General features: G+C 34.2%; 1 protein-coding gene across 1 annotated transcript in view; it reads left to right on the forward strand.

Annotated features, from left to right (window-relative positions):
- The first annotated feature begins 882 nt into the window (after positions 1–882).
- The window catches only part of LOC140138833 (annexin A13-like), a 45,949-nt gene continuing 24,834 nt past the window's right edge, over positions 883–21,997 (forward strand). The window contains exon 1 of the mRNA XM_072160603.1: positions 883–917. Coding sequence (XP_072016704.1) covers positions 897–917 — 21 coding nt within the window. The 5' untranslated portion in view covers positions 883–896. The remainder of the gene's footprint in view (positions 918–21,997) is intronic.

Below are 21,997 nucleotides of genomic sequence, written 5' to 3' on the forward strand. Positions count from 1 at the left end.
AAATCCTACAATTCTGTCAGAGAAAATTTGCATATTTGTATTTATTTTTTTAATTAATGGACATAATATTGATTAATTAATTTGCGATAATAAATGATTTTTATGATTTACCATAATTCCAAACATGTCAAGCAATATGTCAAATTAAAGCTAATGAAATGCTTTATAGATTTGTCAGAGCACATTTTGCAAAATGCATTTAGTATTTTAGTTACAAAATTCCAAACATTCTATTCCAATTTTTTGCTATACACGCACAGGAGCTGTTCTTTTAAAATCCGCGCCTAATCAATAATGAGTCTTTCATTCTATTGTCAAAGTACTGTGTTCCCTGCAGCATTATTGAGTGACCAGGTCCTTGAGTGTGATGGTTTTGTAGCAGATGACAGTGCTCATTCAAGCCTATCAAGGTCAGTTAGTAGCAACTTGCTGAATGGCTGGGCATTATTAGCTATCAAAGAGATGCCTTTTGCAGCTGCCAATCACAATAGAGGTTTGATAACATTTGGTTAAAAACCCAAAAGTTATATAAGGACAAAACTGTGCATGCTGGTACTTGATTGTTAGGATTCTTATATGTTGAAAACCCCTTGTAGTTGTAGTAGTATTTTTTTATGTGTAGTGTATATTGTTCATAAATTATATAGCTTTTAAATTTTGGGCATTGATGCTCTGTTGCACTGTATGGTAGAGCTAAGACTATACTAATGATTTTAAATAGCGCCATCAAGAATCAAGATTACAGGCGCATGACAATGATTGTAAATTCAGAAGTATTTTATGCACACCCCCATTCATAAACTGAATACAGCGGTGCACGGACTAATAAAGTGTTCATTTGACACACTTTAGTAGACACTACTAGAGTGGTACGCAGAACAGGTGTGCAGGTCAATATGGCGGGCCATACATATCAGGTAAGGATATAATATTATTTATCAAGAAAATTAATATTCCAAGAGCATAGCAACCGGGGATAGCACACGTTTTACCTTTCAAGACTGCCGTGACGTCCTTCGAGTAACTAATAACGCGAGCATCATGCATTTAGCATTCGTGGGATGATGACCTTAATGTACATGGGGACATACGATATACGTACTATGCCGGTCCATACTGCATTGATACTGACACACAATATACATTCCCAGTCCTGGTTCCCAGTATAGTAGAATAGTCGAACAGTGTAATAATAGTTCCAAGTTCAAGCATGCAGACACAGAAGTGTTATCAATGTAAATATTGACGGTGGTATATATCTATATATATATATATTAATGAAACATACACGATCGATCGTGATCGTACTGATATTGTGTTCCAATATCTGTGAAGTGTGATTAAACTCTGAACCAAAATGCATTTGGCATACAGTTCTTCAACACTCGACTCGGGTCAACATTTAAATAACATAGGCTACAGCAAATATTTTTCCTGAGACGAATATCGTCTCAGAGTCGGATGTAGGCTACAGTGCATGGGTTAAAGGGGCATTTCGTGATCCACAGCCTCAACCCCCCACTTTTCCAAAAAAAAGTTGAGATTTACTGGATACCTCTGGCTACATAATGTTTATGTACCAAATATTTCTTGCAGATTAATTCGTTTAGCAAAAATATCGCCAAATTTGAATTACGACACATCGTCTATGGAGCAGTGCAAAACACATAATCATGCATAACTCGCAAACGCAAAATCGGAATCAACTGACATTTTGGAAATAAGCTTTTTCGTGGATATCTACTGAAAAATGTCATAAAAAGAGGATGCTAGGATCACGAAATCCTCCTTTAATTACATAGTTTTAATGGTATAATTTGAATTAATTTTATTACCACGGTGCTTTTTTCACCCCCTTTCTCCTCTGCTAGCTTCAGTTCTTATGACGACCATTAAGAACAGTATATAAATACTGTTCTTAATCTTAAAGGGGCATTTCGTGATCCACAGCCTCATCCCCCCACTTTTTTCAAAAAAAAGTTGAGATTTTTATATCACTGGAATAGGCCTACTCTGGCTACATAATGTTGTACAAAATATTTCTTGCAGATTAATTCGTTTAGCAAAGATATCGCGAAATTTGAATTTCGTTCTGGTGCACCAGAACGAAATTACAACGTATTGTCTATGGAGCAGTGTAATACACATAATCATGCATAACTTGCAAACGCAAAATCGGAATCAACTGAAATTTTGGGAATATGCTTTTTTCGTGGATATGTACTGAAAAGTGTCATAAAAAGAGGATGCTAGGATCACGAAATACTCCTTTAACTCGACTCGGTCTACATTAACAGCAAATATTTTTATTACATTATATGCTACAGTGGGTTAACATGAGTTTGATATGGTATTCGTATTTGAATTTATTTTATTGCAACAGCTTTTTTTTCACCCTTGCTAGTTTTCTCCTCTGCTAGCTTCTGCTCTTTCATAGTAGGCCTACATTGTACATTGTAGGGCCCTACGGTCGTCGTTTACATTCCATGCATGTTATGACCGTTTACCCAAATGACCCCATAAGGTCGATAAAGCTTCGATAATAATGGTGTTCATTTTATTGCACCGTGCTAAGATATCGAGCCAATACAGGGGATCGTTGTTCATTATTTCAAGGCAATACCGTACATCGGGCCACGGCAATACTTTTAATATCTAGGCCTATAGAGTGTGATCGGAATCCGTCCCTCACGTGAGGGACGGACATCAATAGATTAATTGCTGTGTTTAATTAACCCTTGTTAGAATTTATTCCTTTAAGTTAGGTTAATATATAACCCTTCAACCAATAGTTATTTCATGCATGAAAATGTTGCCACATGTGCATCAATTATTTCACTATACAAAATTTTCACGTGTGAGGGACGGAAATCAATAGAATAAGCAATCACCACCATTAGTTACATCTTCAAGTTTTCTATTGAAACTTATACACATGTTTAATCAATATATACTTTTCATGAAAGAGTAATGTTCCATCTCTCCAAAAATTAAGAAATTTGACCCAGTTTGTTTTCAAGGCGTCTATGAAACGGGTCCAAAGTTTATGTGAGGGACGGACATTTTCTATGTGAGGGACGGACAAAATGTTACAAAATTTCAAATTTGGCAAGATTTCTCCAAATCCACCACTAATGCTATCCTTGACATCTAAATGAAATGCAGTTGTCAAAATAATTCAAGTTCAGTGGAAATATCATATGATTATACCCCCTAAATACTTGTGTGAGGGACGGACAGCTTGTCTGTGATGGACGGACATATGATGGCCTAAATATCTTATTCAGTGTGTATTTCACTTTTAATTTCAAATTACACAGAAGTTTTACTTCATGCTGTTTGTTTTCAATACCCAATTGTAGTTTTACTGATAAAGAAGCAGTAATTTACAATAATATTAATTTTAATAAGTTGGTGTGAGGGACGGACAGACCCTCTTTTTTAGCAACAGGACCTTCAATTCCAAATATTTGGGAGCATGACCTTCTGGGATTGGCCTGAATTTGTTTTAGACAGACTCTCTGACTGAGTAGAAGAATTGGGTTTAATATTTAGTGGCCAAATATTTTCACTCAACATACATTGGTACCTGTACATCCAAAATAAGTTGGTGTGAGGGACGGACATGTCGGTCCCTTAATTAATTAAGGACTAATAACTCTCAGATTTAAAGATTGGTAATTTTAGTTTCTTTATCTCTAGTAAGGTGAGCACTAATATTGATAGATAGGGTGTATGCTATTTTAATTCCTTAGAATATTTCTCAGAGAAACAGCTTTTTTGGATTTTTATCCGTGAGGGACGGACAAAATTTCTAGCATTCACCTTCCACGACCTCCAACTCTCTTCTGAAAGACATCTAATTAAAAATCTCATTGATATTTCATGTGGCAGGGGTTGCACTATTGATATGTAAACAAAAATATTTTCACTCAACATACATTGGTACCTGTACATCCAAAATAAGTTAGTGTGAGGGACGGACATGTCCGTCCCTCACATTAATTAAGGACTAATAACTCTTAGATTTAAAGATTGGGAATTTTAGTTTCTTTATCTCTAGTAAGGTGAGCACTAATATTGATAGATAGGGTATATGCTAATTTAATTCCTTGAAATGTTTCTCAGAGAAAAAACTTTTTTGGATTTTTATCCGTGAGGGACGGACAAAATTTCTGGGGTTCACCTTCCATGACCCCTCCTATCTTCTGGAAGACATCCAATTAAAAATCTCATTGATATTTCCTGTAGCAAGGGTTGTACTAATAATTTGTAAACAAAAATTGACAATAGCATATAATCTCTTTCTAAGAGAAGTATTTTCATAATAATGCAACATAGTGTCCGTCCCTCACGCTACAAATAATGCACGCAACTTTAGCGGCACGGAAAACACAAAATTTGAAACAAATTTTTCTTTTTTCTGTTAGATTATTAAAATATAATCCTTTCCACCAAATCAAAACCATTTTTTATGGAAATTTGAATAAATCCTAGTTTTTCACCAAATGTTACCCAATTTCCGATCACACTCTATACTAGTAATTAAATAATTAATGTATTGTATAATGCATGAATGTTCAGGTTTCACTTTTGCATTACGTCTTTATTGGGTCATCTTACGGTATCTCTTCCTTCCAAGATTGAGTTGATTTGATTCCCACATTGTGCTATTCCAAAAAATAGGTGCACACCCCCTATAGAGGAGTAAATTTTCAATCAAAGAAATGTCCGGATTTCCAAGTCTGCTTTCTGAAAACGACTGGAATTCCAGTTGCCAATGTTACTGGAAAAAGCTTGGAAATCCAATCAAATGAAGGAAAAATCACGGAAATGTTAAAAATGAGCTCTTAAATTGAGAATTTCTGATTTTGAACTATTGTTCTGCCGGATTTTTTCGCCTTTGAACACTTTAAAAGTCTGGATTTCCAACAGTCACGACTGGACAAAAAGTCTGGATATCCGAACTCCTCTATAGGGGGTGTGCATCTATTTTCTGGAATAGCCCATTGTCCGCCGCTGATTGTCGTCCTTTGAAATACTGCGCCCAAAAGTCCTTATATTTCATAAATTCACAAAACCACATTTGGGTCAATTTATTTTTTAATAGATGCTCTATCTAATCCTGCACATTATGACACCCCATTGAATCAATTGGGGTGTCATTGTATCTTTTCTTCTTGAGGTCACATTGGATTCAATAATTGACGGGGTGTTATAATGTGCAGGATTATAGGCCAATAGTATTAGCTCATATATCATTAAAAGTAGGCATGTCACAGTGGCTGCACAATACTTCTGCCACACTGTGCATGCAAGCATAACAGTAAATTGAAAAGCGCGCGCATGAAAGTTGTTCAATTTTGGCAAACATCCATGCCGAAAAATTAATTTCCTCATATGTGCTATTTATCACAATTGTTTGAATTTTTGATATATGGTGTGTGAAACCTTTCTGTGACTACCATCGGGTTTTTTTAAAATAAATATTGCTTCGTTTAAGAGCTACTACCTGTTTTTATGGATTGTTGAAGATCCCTCATAAACCAATAAATATAGGCCTTTTGAAAAATCAAGATCTACCACCATTTAGCTGAAATATTAATCTTTCTAAGCATGTAAATTATTTCCGTCGACAACGAATGGCACACTTGAGGAAAACGATTTGAAACAAAACATTTTTTAAGTGAGTTTAAAGGGAGTAATATTCCAAACCACAATAGCTCTAAGCCATTGTGTGTGTCCAAGGCCACACCATTTTTGTATACGCGTTATAATAGAGGGGCTGTTCCTTTTACCGTTTCTTTTCCCATGTTAATCCAGATAACAAAATGTTAATTTAAAGTCTCATTGCAAATGAATTTTTATTTTTACTTTTCGGATTTGGCTTTGAGCAATGGTGACACATACCATATTTACAGAAAAATGAAAATTTTATTCCAGACACCGTCAAAATGTCAAAGTTTGTATTTTTTGTATTATATTAAAGTAATTAACTGCAGATTCTTTACTCAACATCATAACAGGTTCATACTTGACAAATTCATGATGAATGAAAAGACTTTCATTAAATATTGCAAAAAAACAAAATTACCCATGCCTAATTTACATAATAATATCATGAATACATAATTAGCTGTAATAAGCTAATTTGCATAATTGATTACTTTTTGTGTATCAATTGAAAGAACTTTGTATACATATGTTTGTGAAAAAAAACGCACCCTGATATCATGTACGGTTTTCTTTTGGCATCAATTTTGCATATTAATTTTTTCAACTTTTATTTGTCTGCAGATTGGCCGGAATTGCTAAAATAGTATATTTGGTTAATTTATTATAATTATTCAATGATAGATTTTTTAATTTTGTTTTCTTTGATGAAGTTAAAAAAGATAGGCAATTAACCTGTGATACTTAAATTAACGTTGCTTTTTCAAGCAAGTGTCCAAATAAACCTTCAAAATCTCGAAATGTGCCAATTTTGTCATTTTAGGAATTTGTGGCAGATTTGCATTCCATTTATGAGCATCTTAAAATTGACACTACGTCACAATGCATTGACCGATTTCAATTCGGTTTTTTGATTTTTGATGCTTTAATAAAGGTCATTCATGTAGAAACATTAAATAACGTGTTTCTGCTGCCTTTATTTTTGAGGTGATATACCTATTAAAACTAAAAGGTCAAAATTTCTCATAACAAGCTGATTTTTTCAGGATAGGTCAAGGAATATGTATAGAATCAAATTCCAAAAGTCCCCGAGAATCCCCCTTGTGCTTCCTTCATAATCCAAGATGGCGTCCAAAATGGCCGCCATTTTCAGTTTTTATCGGAACTTTGCACCCAGACATGTTAAAATCACAAACAAAGCATCTAAATATATGTTTTGAGGTACAAGGAATGTTTTAAAAACATTTGCAAGAGGTTTCAATGGCCCTAAGTAGCTAAAATCCAAGATGGCGTCCAAAATGGCCGCCATTTTTCATTTTCAGTTTTTATCATAACTTTGCACCCAGACATGTTAAAATCACAAACAAAGCATCTAAATATATATTTTGAGGTACAAGGAATGTTTTAAAAACATTTACAAGAGGTTTCAATGATCCTAAATAGCCAAATTCCAATATGGCGGCCAAAATGGCTGCCATTTTAGTAAGTAAAATTAGTTTTCAACCAGACTTGTTAAATACATATACAAAATATCTCACATAGGTTTGAGGTACACTGGATATATTCAAAATGTACTCGAAGGATTTTAATATTAGACAGTGCATCTCGTTTAAAGATTAATTTACCCTATATGGTTTAGTTTTAAAATTTGGATTTTTCCAAGTGTAAGGATACTTTTTGGCGCAGTAGGCCCTATACATACATGTAGTACATTTCAGTTTAAAGGGCATTTCGTGATCCACAGCCTCATGCCCCCCCCCACTTTTCCCAAAAAAGTTGAGATTTTTACACCACTGGATACCTCTGGCTACATAATGTTTATGTACTAAATATTTCTTGCAGATTAATTCGTTTAGCAAAAATATCGCCAAATTTCGTTCTGGTGCACCATTTTGGAAATAAGCTTTTTTCGTGGATATCTACTGAAAAATGTCATAAAAAGAGGACGCTAGGATCACGAAATCCTCCTTCAATACTTACAATACAAAATCAGGAACGGAAAATAGCAGTAGGCCTACAGAGAAACTATACAAAATCTGGAACGCCAATAGCATTAGCCTACAGAGAAATTATACAAAATTTCACATTAATTAAAAGAAGAAAAAAACGTATACAATTTGTTTTTGTTTTCTTAACACTGTATAGACCCAAACATATATATTAGTACTAAACAATATATAAATACTTTAATACATGAATGTCAAAGTTAGTGTTTGCAATATACATTTTTATAAACGATTGCTATTAAACTAATTACACAAATGAAAACAAATCTGTGCTGATTAATGGTTATTATTAAAATATAACAACATGCATGCCTTAAGGGATCTGGAATGAGCGTTTCGACGGTATTTTTTGTGGGACATGAGAGCACATCAGACCTATCGAATTGCATTCTGAATACGAAGAATGTCTTTCTGATATCAAATAATTTTCATTTTATGAAATTCACGATATAATACAAATTTTATGACAAATTATTAACATTTGATATTTTTCACATTTTGGAGATATAACAGTCCTCGAAGTAAATTTTATAAATTTAATGATATTCTTAAAGTGTATGTAGTTGGTAGGAAAAGCCGACGATCAATTGAAAATGTTGACCTTTCATATTGAAGATATGGATTTTTTTCCCCAAAAGACCTATTTATTTTTGGTGTTTTGGGAAAAAATCCATATCTTCAATACGAAAGGTCAAAATTTTCAATTGATCGTCAGCTTTTCATCCCACCTAGGCCTACATACACTTTAAGTACATATTATCAGATTGATAAAGTTTACTTCGAGTATACTGTTAAATATAAAAAATATCAATTTTTGATCATTTGCCATAAAATGTGTATTACATTGCCAATTTCAAAATTATTTGATATCAGAAGGACATTCTTCATATTCAGAATGCAATTCGATATGTCTGATGTGCTCTCATGTCCCACAATAAATACTGTCCAAAGGTTCATACCCCACCCCTTAACACTGTATAGACCCAAACATAAATTAGTACTAAACAATAAATACTTTAATACAAGAATGTCAAAGTTAGTGTTTGCAATATACATTTTTATAATAACGATTGCTAACTAATTACACAAATGAAAAAGAAATCTGAAATACTAGTGTGCTGATTTAATAATAATGGTTATTAAATATAACAACATGCATGCCTTAAGGGGTGGGGTATGAACGTTTGGACAGTATTTATTTTGGGACATTAGAGCACATCAGACATATCGAATTGCATTCTGAATACGAAGAATGTCCTTCTGATATCAAATAATTTTGATTTTTTGAAATCCGCAATGTAATAGGGGCCTACACATTTTTATGGCAAATGATTAAAAATATTTTTGATATTTAACAGTACTCGAAGTAAACTTTATAAATCTGATGATTTATACTTGAAGTGTATGTAGGTGGGATGAAAAGCCGACGATCAATTGAAAATTTTGACCTTTCGTATTGAAGATATTGATTTTTTCCCAAAACACCAAAAAAAAATTAGGTCTTTTGGGAAAAAATTCCATATCTTCAATATGAAAGGTCAACATTTTCAATTGATCGTCGGCTTTTCCGCCCAGCTACATACACTTTAACAATATATCATTAGATTTATAAAATTTACTTCGAAGACTATATATATCAAAAATGTGAAAAAATATCAAATTTTAATAATTTGTCATAAAATGTGTATTACATTGCGAATTTCAAAAAATCAAAATTATTTGATATCAGAAAGACATTCTTCGTATTCAAAATATTCATGTCCCAAAAATACTGTCGAAACGCTCATTCCAGATCCCTTAAGGGATCTAGAATGAGCGTTTATGCCGTTTTGACAGTATTTTTTGTGGGACATGAGAGCACCTCAGACGTATCGAATTGCATTCTGAATACGAAGCATGTCTTTCTGATATCAAATAATTTTCATTTTTTGAAATTCACGATATAATACAAATTTTATGACAAATTATTAAAATTTGATATTTTTCAAATTTTTGATATATAACAGTCCTCGAAATAAATTGTATAAATCTAATGATATATTCTTAAAGTGTATGTAGCTGGGAGGAAAAGCCGACGGTCTATTATATAGCTATGACAAATTGGGCTATAATAGTAATAGCCCAGGCGTACGCAGACAGCGTAATAGCGACTTAATGGATACAGAAAAATAACGATGCTTTTGAAACATATAATTGGGGGTCTCCATGCACGAGAGAGTCGGGATCCGCATTGAAACGAATTCCTGAATGCGTTTTAATGTTGTGATACCTTTTTTTATGTTTAAAAATTTAATAATTTTAATTATTAATATGTAAATTTAAAATATGTAGGGCCTAAATTAGACGAGATATCAACGATGTGCGCGTTTTCATGGTTTTAGAACGGCACATTTCAAATGTATATGCAGTTGTTACTTTGGTACTCTTCAAAAATGTTCAGATATCATCAAGTCCGATTCAGACTCCGCATCGCAACATCACGCGATGCTGCACTGCTACGATGTTTTACACTGCAGCATCGCGTGAAGAAATTTAAATGCACTGTAATGCTGGTTTCATACTTTCTGCCGCTTGCCGCGCGCTGAGCGGCATGACGCTTCATCATGCCGCTTGTACTTTTCTGCAAGCGAGCGGCACACCGCTGAGCGGAAGCGGCATGACCCTGAAAGCCACTCTTGCCGCTCAGCATCGCTCCAAAATTGTATTTTGTTCTCAAACGTCAGAGCGGCACCGCTCCGAGTTGACTTGAATTCAACTCCCAGCGGTGCTGCCGCCGCGGCAAAGCGGTGGAGTGATCGATATATCGGCTTGCCGCTGGTCACCGCTTGTGTTTTTGGTGTGATTGCGCAGTGAAGTAAAATCATCTTCAGAGCGGCAAAGCGGCAAGCGGCAGGAAAGTATGAAACCAGCATAACGACATGTCGCCATTCACAAGCGTGCACGGCCGCGATATCCGCAAGAGAGAGCGAACAAGTTGAACAAAATTTTCAACGCCGAGCTCGTAAAAATCAGGGTACCAGATTTCATCGCAGTCATGATATCGCGGCCACGATGTGGAGTCTGAATCGGACTTTACATTGAAATAATAATCGCAAATCCGTCGTCCCTTATAGTTTCCACCTGATTGAGCTCTATGAATCAATTTCACGTGTTCAGCCGATGAGTAAATTCACACATGTAGGCCTACGCCTACGTTGAACATTGTTATTATCATGATTATGGATTTCAATATTTTTCATAATACAAATGCATAATTTAAAATAATTATGAAATGTGAATTTAATATCGTGATGTATAGGAAACAAACCAAAAGTTCGATGACGTCCCATGCACAAACATGACAAAAGTGTCTTCGTTAGGAATAGTGGGTCCTCCCTCCCTGAAACGTAAGTATGAAATGTTGAAAATTCCAACCAGAAAGATCCTTGCATACCACAAATATTTGATTGTTCAGAAATAGGAGAAAAAGAGGGCGCAATGAGGGTTCCGTGTTTTGGGGCACTCTGTATAATTCAAAATTACAAAATCATACAAAACAACGATGTTAAGGAGCAGTCGAATTAGGCCAATGACTTTGTGCAGCAGTGACTGCCCCTGAAAATCAAATGAACTAAACATTACTTTATATCTATATCTTCAACATACTGAATGCATTACAACAGATTACACATAATGTTGAAAAACATCTGTAAGCCATCCAACGGTATGAGCATAGATGAATGGATGACATCAAGTGCCAGGTTGATTAGGAAAAATCGGGATTGCACGCATGCATGAGTAGGCCTATTCCCGTACATAATTATAATGTTATGAATTTATCACGCACGGCTAGCTGAGCTGTTTCATTTGGCAGTTAAAGAAATTATTGTTTTGGTTATCATGGTTATAGATAATTATATGGTCGAATCCAACCAAAAGTGTCCACGGGCCAAAAATAAAAGTCAGAAATAAAAATGTCTCCACAATTTTTTCCTTTTGCCCATTGATTGATGACATATTGGCCTTATAGGAACCAAAAGTGCCATTACTAATCTTGAAAAATAAATCCAGGACGTGTGATAGTAAATGTGATATCAAACCCCAATGTTACCTACGAATACCACTAGGATGTTTTCACTATCGCAATACTAATCAGCCTAAAACAAATGGAATATTCCCATTAACGCTTTTTTCGTGTAATGTAGACCACAGGGTGTCAGGAAAATGCTAGCTCAACCAGAAAATAGTTGTTTTATTTTTATAACGCGATCAATATGATCTTAGTCAATTTACGCTAGTTTATTTTTGAAAATGAAGTTTAGGTCAGTTTCTGTATTTTATTTATCAAATGAGTATGAATCAATTTACACATTGTATAAGAACGAGTATGATATATGTTTTCAAGAATACTAGGAATTATACGCATACACCTAACGCTTTATACAATGGAACGGTGAAGAAACCCGGGTATTCGTAGGTAACATGAGCGATTTAACAATATCTATATTGAGTTTATAGGTTTAAATTTTGCTATTATGGTAATGAATTAATAAAATGGTAGTTTTAGATCTCTTTCAGATGGTACGTCCAAATGAATAAATGCTATTACCTTAGATCAAAAAATTTGGATGCTTTTAGCAAGATTTTGACCACTTCATTTTGATATACAAGTAGTTAATCAGCAATTTTACATAATAAATAATTGTTGAATGAATCCGTATATGGGTAATAATAGTGTCCTGGGGTACCGCTTAAAGTTTTTGACAATTAATTTCCATTGGAAGGGACACTTCATTGCACATGTCATGTATTATGCTGTATTCGTAAGTAACATTTCAGTATTTGTAGGTAAGAATTAGACTTCTGTTGGATATCGCAATCAAAACTTCATTTTATAAAGCACTTTGAATGTATTATTTTCTTTAAGTGCGTTTATTGATACTTTAGACCCTATCATGTATTAATAATGTCGGTTCACAGCGGTTGAAAGAGGATTGAAGTAAGAAACAAAGGCACTAAAGTGACTTTAATTTGCTTAATTGCACACAAATCGCTTAAAACCGTTATTGCAGACTTGTGAAGTCCATCTTGGGGTCAGTTACGTCTTGTGGCCTTTCGTTTGAGGGCAACTACAAGTACAATTAGCTTTATACCAGGGTCCATCAATGTGTTGTCTAGATCATGAGACAATGAGAACAGTCGTTTTTTCCATGGTATTCGTAGGTAACCTTAGCGAAAACGTCAAAAGTTACCTTCGAATAAATCAATTTGGACACAAATTACTCAGAAACCAGAAGGTCGGTAAACATTTAAAATGAAGCACACATGACAGTTGACAAATCCAAGTATTTATCTCCTTCTAATCTTCTTTGAATCTGATTTTTCTTTCAAATGAGCAGACCGTCGTCTATTTCAGTACATATTTTTCACCAATTAAGCCGTATTCAGTTTTGCATGGTGGGCATGTATGTGAATTCGCAACTTTCATTGACATATGATTTGATAGCAAACGTACAGGCCTTCGTTATGTACCAATATGGGCACTGGCATGAATGGCGGTGTTTCACAATACTGTCATGATGTCAAAGTGTATTCGTAGGTAACATTCGGTTACCGAAATTTACCTACGAATACTTGCTTTTATTGTTGACATCTCAGAAATATTTAAACGCAGGTTATTGAAACTTGGTAGAAATAAAGAGTGTATTACCCTGCACCTATTGCTTAACTACTGTTTACTATTCTCTCACTTTGTGGAAATGGCACAGCTTTTAACATGTATTCGGAGGTAATGCATATTTTTTACCAAACCTACCTTTGAGCTATTTAGAATTTCTGGCAGCTAAACACAATAATAAAGATGTCCGAATACAATGCATTTCAGTATTGGACATATCAAAGCTTGTATCAATTGCGCATTTATTAGTGATTTCCATTTTTTAAAGATATATCTAGTGCTATAAAAAATTGTATTCGTAGGTAATGTGAAAAAATACCAATCAAAAAATTATCACAAAAAATTCATAATTATGTACAAATATGTGAAAAATTGAACAGGCAATCTTTGAATACACACCTTTCAGGAAATCAATTTAGATTCAATCCAATGACTTCTTTTCATAACTGATTTAGATGTTTTTAAAAATACTTTAAGAAATATTTTGAAAAAATGGGTAAAAATAGCATGTTTTGGGGTCTCTGTGTCTAAGTTTGTCACAGAAGGGGGTCTTATTATTTATGGCGCGAAGCGTATGATCAAGGCGAATAAACACAATACAAAAACGAATGCCAATTGATTAATACTTTTAAGTTATGGCCCTGAACATGCCGTGTACACTTTTCGTTGGATTCGACCATATAGATGGGCCAATTATAGTTAAGGTGACGTTAGTAAAATCAAGCAGATATATGGCCATGCGTTTTAACCTCGCCGACTTTTCGTCACACACTAAATTTTGACATTCGCGACACTCTTTCACCTTCAAATGCCCATATTTTTCAAACCATACCCTCCAGCATGATAAAAGTATACATTTTCTGAAAGGAAATTGAACAAGGAATCCAACAGCCTCAGAAACACTGTCAGATGTGAGGTTCTAATGCTACCTGTATGTGAATGAGACAAAACATCAACTGACAGTGGTACAGGGGTATAATGTCACTAACATTTTTGTGTTACCCCTCCATCTTATTTTATGTCATTTTCTAATAGATCAGAGTAAGGGCTTTCCTGCAATATATAAATGTATAGTGGTTATCACTTTTGTAAAATGATACAACCCTTCAAAAAGTGACCTAAATAGGATTAATTTTTCTTATTGTCTTGGAGAACATTGGCCTATCATATACCCTATAGCAGCTAACTATTTTAACTTTGTACAAAATGACAGTGTAGATAATAATGTCAGCTTTCCTTTGATACCAAATTTATTGATAAACACTCATTTTAAAGGAAAATGGCAACACATTTGCACACCGACTGCGAGGCTCCCAAAATAAAAACTTCATTTACAGTTTTGTGCAGAGTGCCCCGTTACCTCCACCACCCCTGCCTTGGCCAATTGGATTGAGTCCCATTCTATAAACATTCAAGATATCATATTGACACCTTTCCATAGGTGTCAATATTTGGTGTTTTAGCTGTCATTTGATACCAAATTTACTATCAAATCTTTTTTTATTCCAATGATACATTAAAAAAACTAATGATCACAGTGGAAAATGTGACGCCATTCACCCATTTTAGATGTCGAGTTCAAAGCACTTGCCCCTATCATTAGCTCAAGGCAGTTTATTGTTTCAACTATTTTACAGAATAAAAGTTCAGATAACAATGTCAGCTTTCTTTTGATACCAAATTTATTGATATGCACTAGTTTTTAAAGAAAATTTCAAACTTTTTGCACTGCGAGGCACCAAAAATGAACTTTCCCATTGAGTTTGTACATAGTGAGCCGCTGCCACATGAGCCGCTGCCAGCCACCACCCCTGACTTGGGACATTGGATTGAATGCCATTCTGCATCTGTTCAAGATACCTTCATGTAACTTTCCATAGTTCTTCATTAATATATTAGCTTTCATTTGGTACCAAATTTATTGCCATAGCTTCTTTATTTTCAAAGATATGCTCAAAACACAAAACGATCATGGTGAAAAGTGTGACACCACCACCTTTTTGGGTGTTCAGATCAAAACGCATGGCCATATACCATTCGGTCTTTTCAAATATTGAGTTTTAGTTTCTCTATTGTTCAGAAACCAAAAATTAGGGGATTAAAAAGTGGAGCAGATCTGGTGTACAATCAACATTTTTGTGCTGGGAGGACACATATGTATAGACCATAATATATAATGGTCTATTGTGCTAAGCATAATTATTATCGGATATCTATCAGTCACCGCGGGTGGTATATAGTTGATGCTCTATCAAATCTGATTTAGTCTTACTTCAGAGACGCTTTAAACGAAGTCTGTTGTAGGTGGCCGTATAATTACACCCCGAGTTCTACAGCCCCGAGGCCTAGAAATCATGCGCGTATATTGAGGTGGGGGGAGGGGGCTTTGTTTGTATGATACATAAAATAAACGATGCATGATGATGGAGATGATATGATTATGAATTAGTTTATTGTCCCCGGTAAGTACAACCCATACCTCTATACCTAGGTACCCCCATACCCCACCTATATGGTCGAATCCAACCAAAAGTGTCCACGGGCCAAAAATAAAAGTCCGAAATAAAAATGTCTCCACAATTTTTCCTTTTGCCCATTGATTGATGACATATTGGCCTTATAGGAACCAAAAGTGCCATTACTAATCTTGAAAAATAAATCCAGGACGTGTGATAGTAAATGTGATATCAAAACCCAATGTTACCTACGAATACCACTAGGATGCTTTCACTATCGCAATACTAATCAACCTAAAACAAATGGAATATTCCCATTAACGCTTTTTTCGTGTAATGTAGACCACAGGGTGTCAGGAAAATGCTAGCTCAACCAGAAAATATTTGTTTTTATTTTTATAACGCGATCAATATGATCTTAGTCAATTTATGCTAGTTTATTTTTGAAAATGAAGTTTAGGTCAGTTTCTGTATTTTATTTATCAAATGAGTATGAATCAATTTACACATTGTATAAGAACGAGTATGATATATGTTTTCAAGAATATTAGGAATTATACGCATACACCTAACGCTTTATACAATGAAAAGGTGAAGAAACCTGGGTATTCGTAGGTAACATGAGCGATTTAACAATATCTATATTGAGTTTATAGGTTTAAATTTTGCTATTATGGTAATGAATTAATAAAATGGTAGTTTTAGATCTCTTTCAGATGGTACGTCCAAATGAATAAATGCTATTACCTTCGATCAAAAAAATTTTGATGCTTTTAGCAAGATTTTGACCACTTCATTTTGATATACAAGTAGTTAATCAGCAATTTTACATAATAAATAATTGTTGAATGAATCCGTATATGGGTAATAATAGTGTCCTGGGGTACCGCTTAAAGTTTTTGACAATTAATTTCCATTGGTAGGGACACTTCATTACACATGTCATGTATTATGCTGTATTCGTAAGTAACATTTCAGTATTTGTAGGTAAGAATTAGACTTCTGGTGGATATCGCAATCAAAACTTCATTTTATAAAGCACTTTGAATGTATTATTTTCTTTATGTGCGTTTATTGATACTTAAGACCCTATCATGTATTAATAATGTCTATTCACAGCGGTTGAAAGAAGATTGAAGTAAGAAACAAAGGCACTAAAGTGACTTTAATTTGCTTAATTGCACACAAATCGCTTAAAACCGTTATTGAAGACTTGTGAAATCCATCTTGGAGTCAGTTACGTCTTGTGGCCTTTCGTTTGAGGGCAACTACAATTAGCTTTATACCAGGGTACATCAATGTGTTGTCTAGATCATGAGACAATGAGAACAGTCGTTTTTTCCATGGTATTCGTAGGTAACCTTAGCGAAAACGTCAAAAGTTACCTTCGAATAAATCAATTTGGACACAAATTACTCAGAAACCAGAAGGTCGGTAAACATTTAAAATGAAGCACACATGACAGTTGACAAATCCAAGTATTTATCCCTTCTAATCTTCTTTGAATCTGATTTTTCTTTCAAATGAGCAGACCGTTGTCTATTTCAGTACATATTTTCCACCAATTAAGCCGTATTCAGTTTTGCATGGTGGGCATGTATGTGAATTCACAACTTTCATTGACATATGATTTGATAGCAAACATACAGGCCTTCGTTATGTACCAATATGGGCATTGGCATGAATGGCGGTGTTTCACAATACTGTCATGATGTTAAAGTGTATTCGTAGGTAACATTCGGTTACCGAAATTTACCTACGAATACTTGCTTTTATTGTTGACATCTCAGAAATATTTAAACGCAGGTTATTGAAACTTGGTAGAAATAAAGAGTGTATTACCCTGCACCTATTGCTTAACTATTGTTTACTATTCTCTCACTTTGTGGAAATGGCACAGCTATTAACATGTATTCGGAGGTAATGCATATTTTTTACCAAACCTACCTTTGTGCCATTTAGAATTTCTGGCAGCTAAACACAATAATAAAGATGTCCGAATGCAATGCATTTCAGTATTGGACATATCAAAGCTTGTATCAATTGCGCATTTATTAGTGATTTCCATTTTTAAAGATATATCTAGTGCTATGAAAAATTGTATTCGTAGGTAATGTAAAAAATACCACTCAAAAAATTATCACAAAAAATTCATAATTATGTACAAATATGTGAAAAATTGAACAGGCAATCTTTGAATACACACCTTTCAGGAAATCAATTTAGATTCAATCCAATGACTTCTTTTCATAACTGATTTAGATGTTTTTAAAAATAGTTTAAGAAATATTTTGAAAAAATGGGTAAAAATAGCATGTTTTGGGGTCTCTGTGTCTAAGTTTTTCACAGAAGGGGTCTTATTATATATGGCGCAAAGCGTATGATCAAGGCGAATAAACACAATACAAAAACGAATGCCAATTGATTAATACTTTTAAGTTATGGCCCTGAACATGCCGTGTACACTTTTCGTTGGATTCGACCTATATACATATATATACATTATAACCTCCTCTTCCCTGTCTACCATATCCAATAGCCACTATCGGAGTCATTCTGGGCCACTTTTTCATAAATATGATTTTTTAAACGTATTTGACACCTACAAATTAGAATTAGGTGTATTTATGTACAAATACTGTCTTAATCAATTACCAAACTCGTTTAATAACTTCTTTACTAAACGTTCTGATATCCACAGCTATCACACAAGAAACAGCAACAATTATAATCAAACAAGAAATAAAAAGGTTTTTACTGATCAAGCGGTCAGAACCACAGGCCCAATCCTGTGGAACTCCCTAAACGAAAATGTCAAAGAAGCTAAATCATTGAAAAACTTTCGAAAAAAATACAAATTGCATCTTTTCTTATCATACATTTAATTCTTGGAGCAAATTTTTAAGTTTTATGTGTCTTGTGTGATAGTCTTTTTATTTTGCTTTTCATTTTTCCGTCTTATAAAAGGGGGTGGTCAATTCTGGCCTTATTGGCCTTTCGATCATTCCCTCCATAATCGTTTCGTTTAATCTTTCTTTGTAATAATGTATCCAATAAGTATTTGTCTGTTTGTTTGATTATGGAAATAAAGTTGAAGTTGAAGTTGAAGTGTCTCCTCTTCCCCCCTATACATTCGATATCTCCTCTACCCTAAACACTATTCCACTCCACTCTCGGGCTCTCCTCCCTCTCCAACTCAAGTTCAAATGCTCTCTCTCATCTGTTTCTTTCTCCCCCTCCCCTTACCTACCCCACACTCTCCCCCTCTCTTCTCACTCCTCATTTCTTCGAGCAATACATAACTTGAATAAATAGTCTATACTGCAATATAAGCTTCAATCTTCAATCGATCCCCGTGTATGCGATATGCATACTATGAATATACACTCAGGCTTTAAGTGTCTATTCTTTTATATACTCGGTTGAAATATTTCGATGGGTCTATATTTGTTCATAGCGAAATAAGCTAAGATTTTCTAAGAATAATTTAGAAATCGAACCATTGCTTTCAAATGTAGATTGACTTGTTCGACTTCTCTGCTCGTGAATATTGCACTGCAAAATTTAAACATTTCTTTTGTATACTTTGATCAAGGTATCTTCAAACCTGATATTCTGCGGTTTTTCGATTATGAAACGAACTAAAATGAAAACCGAAATGCTTTCTACAAATTTTAAGTTTCTAACAAAGGGTAGAAACAAAGATATCGATAATGATGCCAGTCAAGAGCTTAGGCAGGATAATATAAACCACGTGATCAAAACTAAAACTCAATATTTGAAATGACCGATTGATTCGGGGAGGGGGGGGGGTCAGGCGATTAAAAAAATATTAAATGTATTGGAGCCTACCTTTATACAGAATTGGGTAGGGACATTTATTTTTTTAGTCATCAGTGAGACATTTTTGTTTTCATCTCACTAGTAGGCCTACGCGAAGTTTTTTTTCCTTCAAACAACTCCCGTGCCAACCTCCCCGGCCCACCCTTGGTAATCAAATGGTGCGTCTCTAAGAGATGCATTGCCGTGAAGAGTTATGACAAAGAAATAATCAAAGAAACGGGAAACCGTTTTTACAGTAAATATTTGATGCAGAATGCATCTTCCTCAGAAGTTTTAATTATAAAACACAATCACAAGATATGATTGATTGGTTGTCCAATTTCAATGGGGTTTTATGCAAAATGTAGCTTTGCAAATACTTCTTAAAAATTGAAAATTGAATATGTCAGACTTCAGACTGATTTTGCCTGATCACACTTGCTAAATCAAAAATTCAAGACATTTAGGCTTTAGGCATCCAGCTCTAATACGTGTACTAGGCGACGTTGCAGCTATTTTGCATTAATCATGTTAATTGCTTTGTTATAAACGCTTGGGCCTCATTTATGCGCCGTGTAATGAAAAACCGGTCCTATTTTTACATAATATGTGTGTCGCCACCGTGCATGTCAATAATAACAATGAAGAATAAGAACGATAAACATAAATAAATGAAACGTCTAAATTGTGAGTAACATTCTGCAGGCTTGTGAAACCATGTTAAGGTTATTAACTATTTTAAACTGTTGTGATTTGGTAGTTCACAGCATCTTACTAATGGTATTGAGCTTTGGCAAAAACTGCATTGCTCAATTCAAGCGAGCGTGTAGAAGAATTAAAATATCACAGATATACTTTTTTTTTATAGGTGCTGCGGTTACGTTGTAAAGAGCGCTGAAAGAACAACACTTTTGAAAAACGTATAAAACAACAATAAATTAAGCAAGTTTGCAAAATATACAATTTGTACTTAGGAATGAACTTTTGCAAAACATCAAGGTGTTATTTTTTATTAATATATTGATCTAGACAATGAAAATCGATTTTTAGGTTGCTTCGACCAACAATACCTCGTCTACCCTAAATGATATATATTTGTCTTACAATTCATAGTCGATTTTGGATTTACACATCCCTTAATATCGAATCTGAAAATCAAAGATGGGCTATTGCGCTTATTTAGTGATGTCACTTCAGTCCTTCTTTAATAATAATGATGTACAGTGTATATAGGGGCCTATATTGTCTGTATAACAGAATACATCACATTTTACATTATCAAAAGCTATCAAACATGTAGACTATGTATTGTGATGATCCGCTTTCAACAATGACACACGATATGATAAAAGCATATCCGATGTGTGTTTTTCATGTTTTCATTCCTCTTCCGTGTCGTGTCGTTTTAAAACTTTTAATAAAAGTGTAACATGACTTGAATCGGTGACAGGTGCCCTGCCTGTATACATAATTATACGAAACAAAAAAGTTTCAAACAATACAATTAACTGAAAACGGAAACCATAACACTTATAATTATACATAATTACATTTATCATGTTTATACACATATTTAAAGGAGTATTTCGTGATCATAGCATCCTCTTTTTATGACATTTTTCAGTACATATCCACGAAAAAAGCCCATTCCCAAAATTTCAGTTGATTCCGATTTTGCGTTTGCGAGTTATGCATGATTATGTGTATTACACTGCTCCATAGACAATGCGTTGTAATTTCGTTCCGGTGCACCATAACGAAATTCAAATTTCACGATATCTTTGCAAAACGAATTAATCTGCAAGAAATATTTTGTACATAAAAACATTATGTAGCCAGAGGTTTCCAGTGATATAAAAATCTCAACTTTTTTTGAGAAAAGTGGGGGGATGAGGCTGTGGATCACGAAATGCCCCTTTAACATTTATTTTACAGTATAGATTTACCGTAAAAATGGCGATTATACTACAAAAACAGTGTTTAGAGAGTCAGTGGAGGCAAGAATGTATTTAGAAACGTTATGTTTAGAATATGGATGTTAGATGTTTAGAAATTGAACTTTATCACTGACCAATGTCCAGAAATTTGACACATGATGTTTAGCTTCTAAACGTGTTTACAAAGTGAAGGCAAAATTGTGTTTAGAAAAGTGTTTAATTTCTAAACACTGTTTTTGCAGTGTACTACTTTACTTTTCATATCCCGTTTTGTATGTCTATCATCATCATCTATCTAATAACCTTAATGGGTTTTTTTCACGTTCACATTAATACTTTTTAAAAGTAAAGATGACATGCTATATTTTTTCAAATTTTAGCCATTTAGCTTTTAAAAAAACTGCCGTCTCCCAAATACTTTTTTAAAGGAGGATTTCGTGATCCTAG

Source organism: Amphiura filiformis, chromosome 18, assembly GCF_039555335.1.
Source record: "Amphiura filiformis chromosome 18, Afil_fr2py, whole genome shotgun sequence".
Classification (NCBI taxonomy): Eukaryota; Metazoa; Echinodermata; class Ophiuroidea; order Amphilepidida; family Amphiuridae; genus Amphiura; species Amphiura filiformis.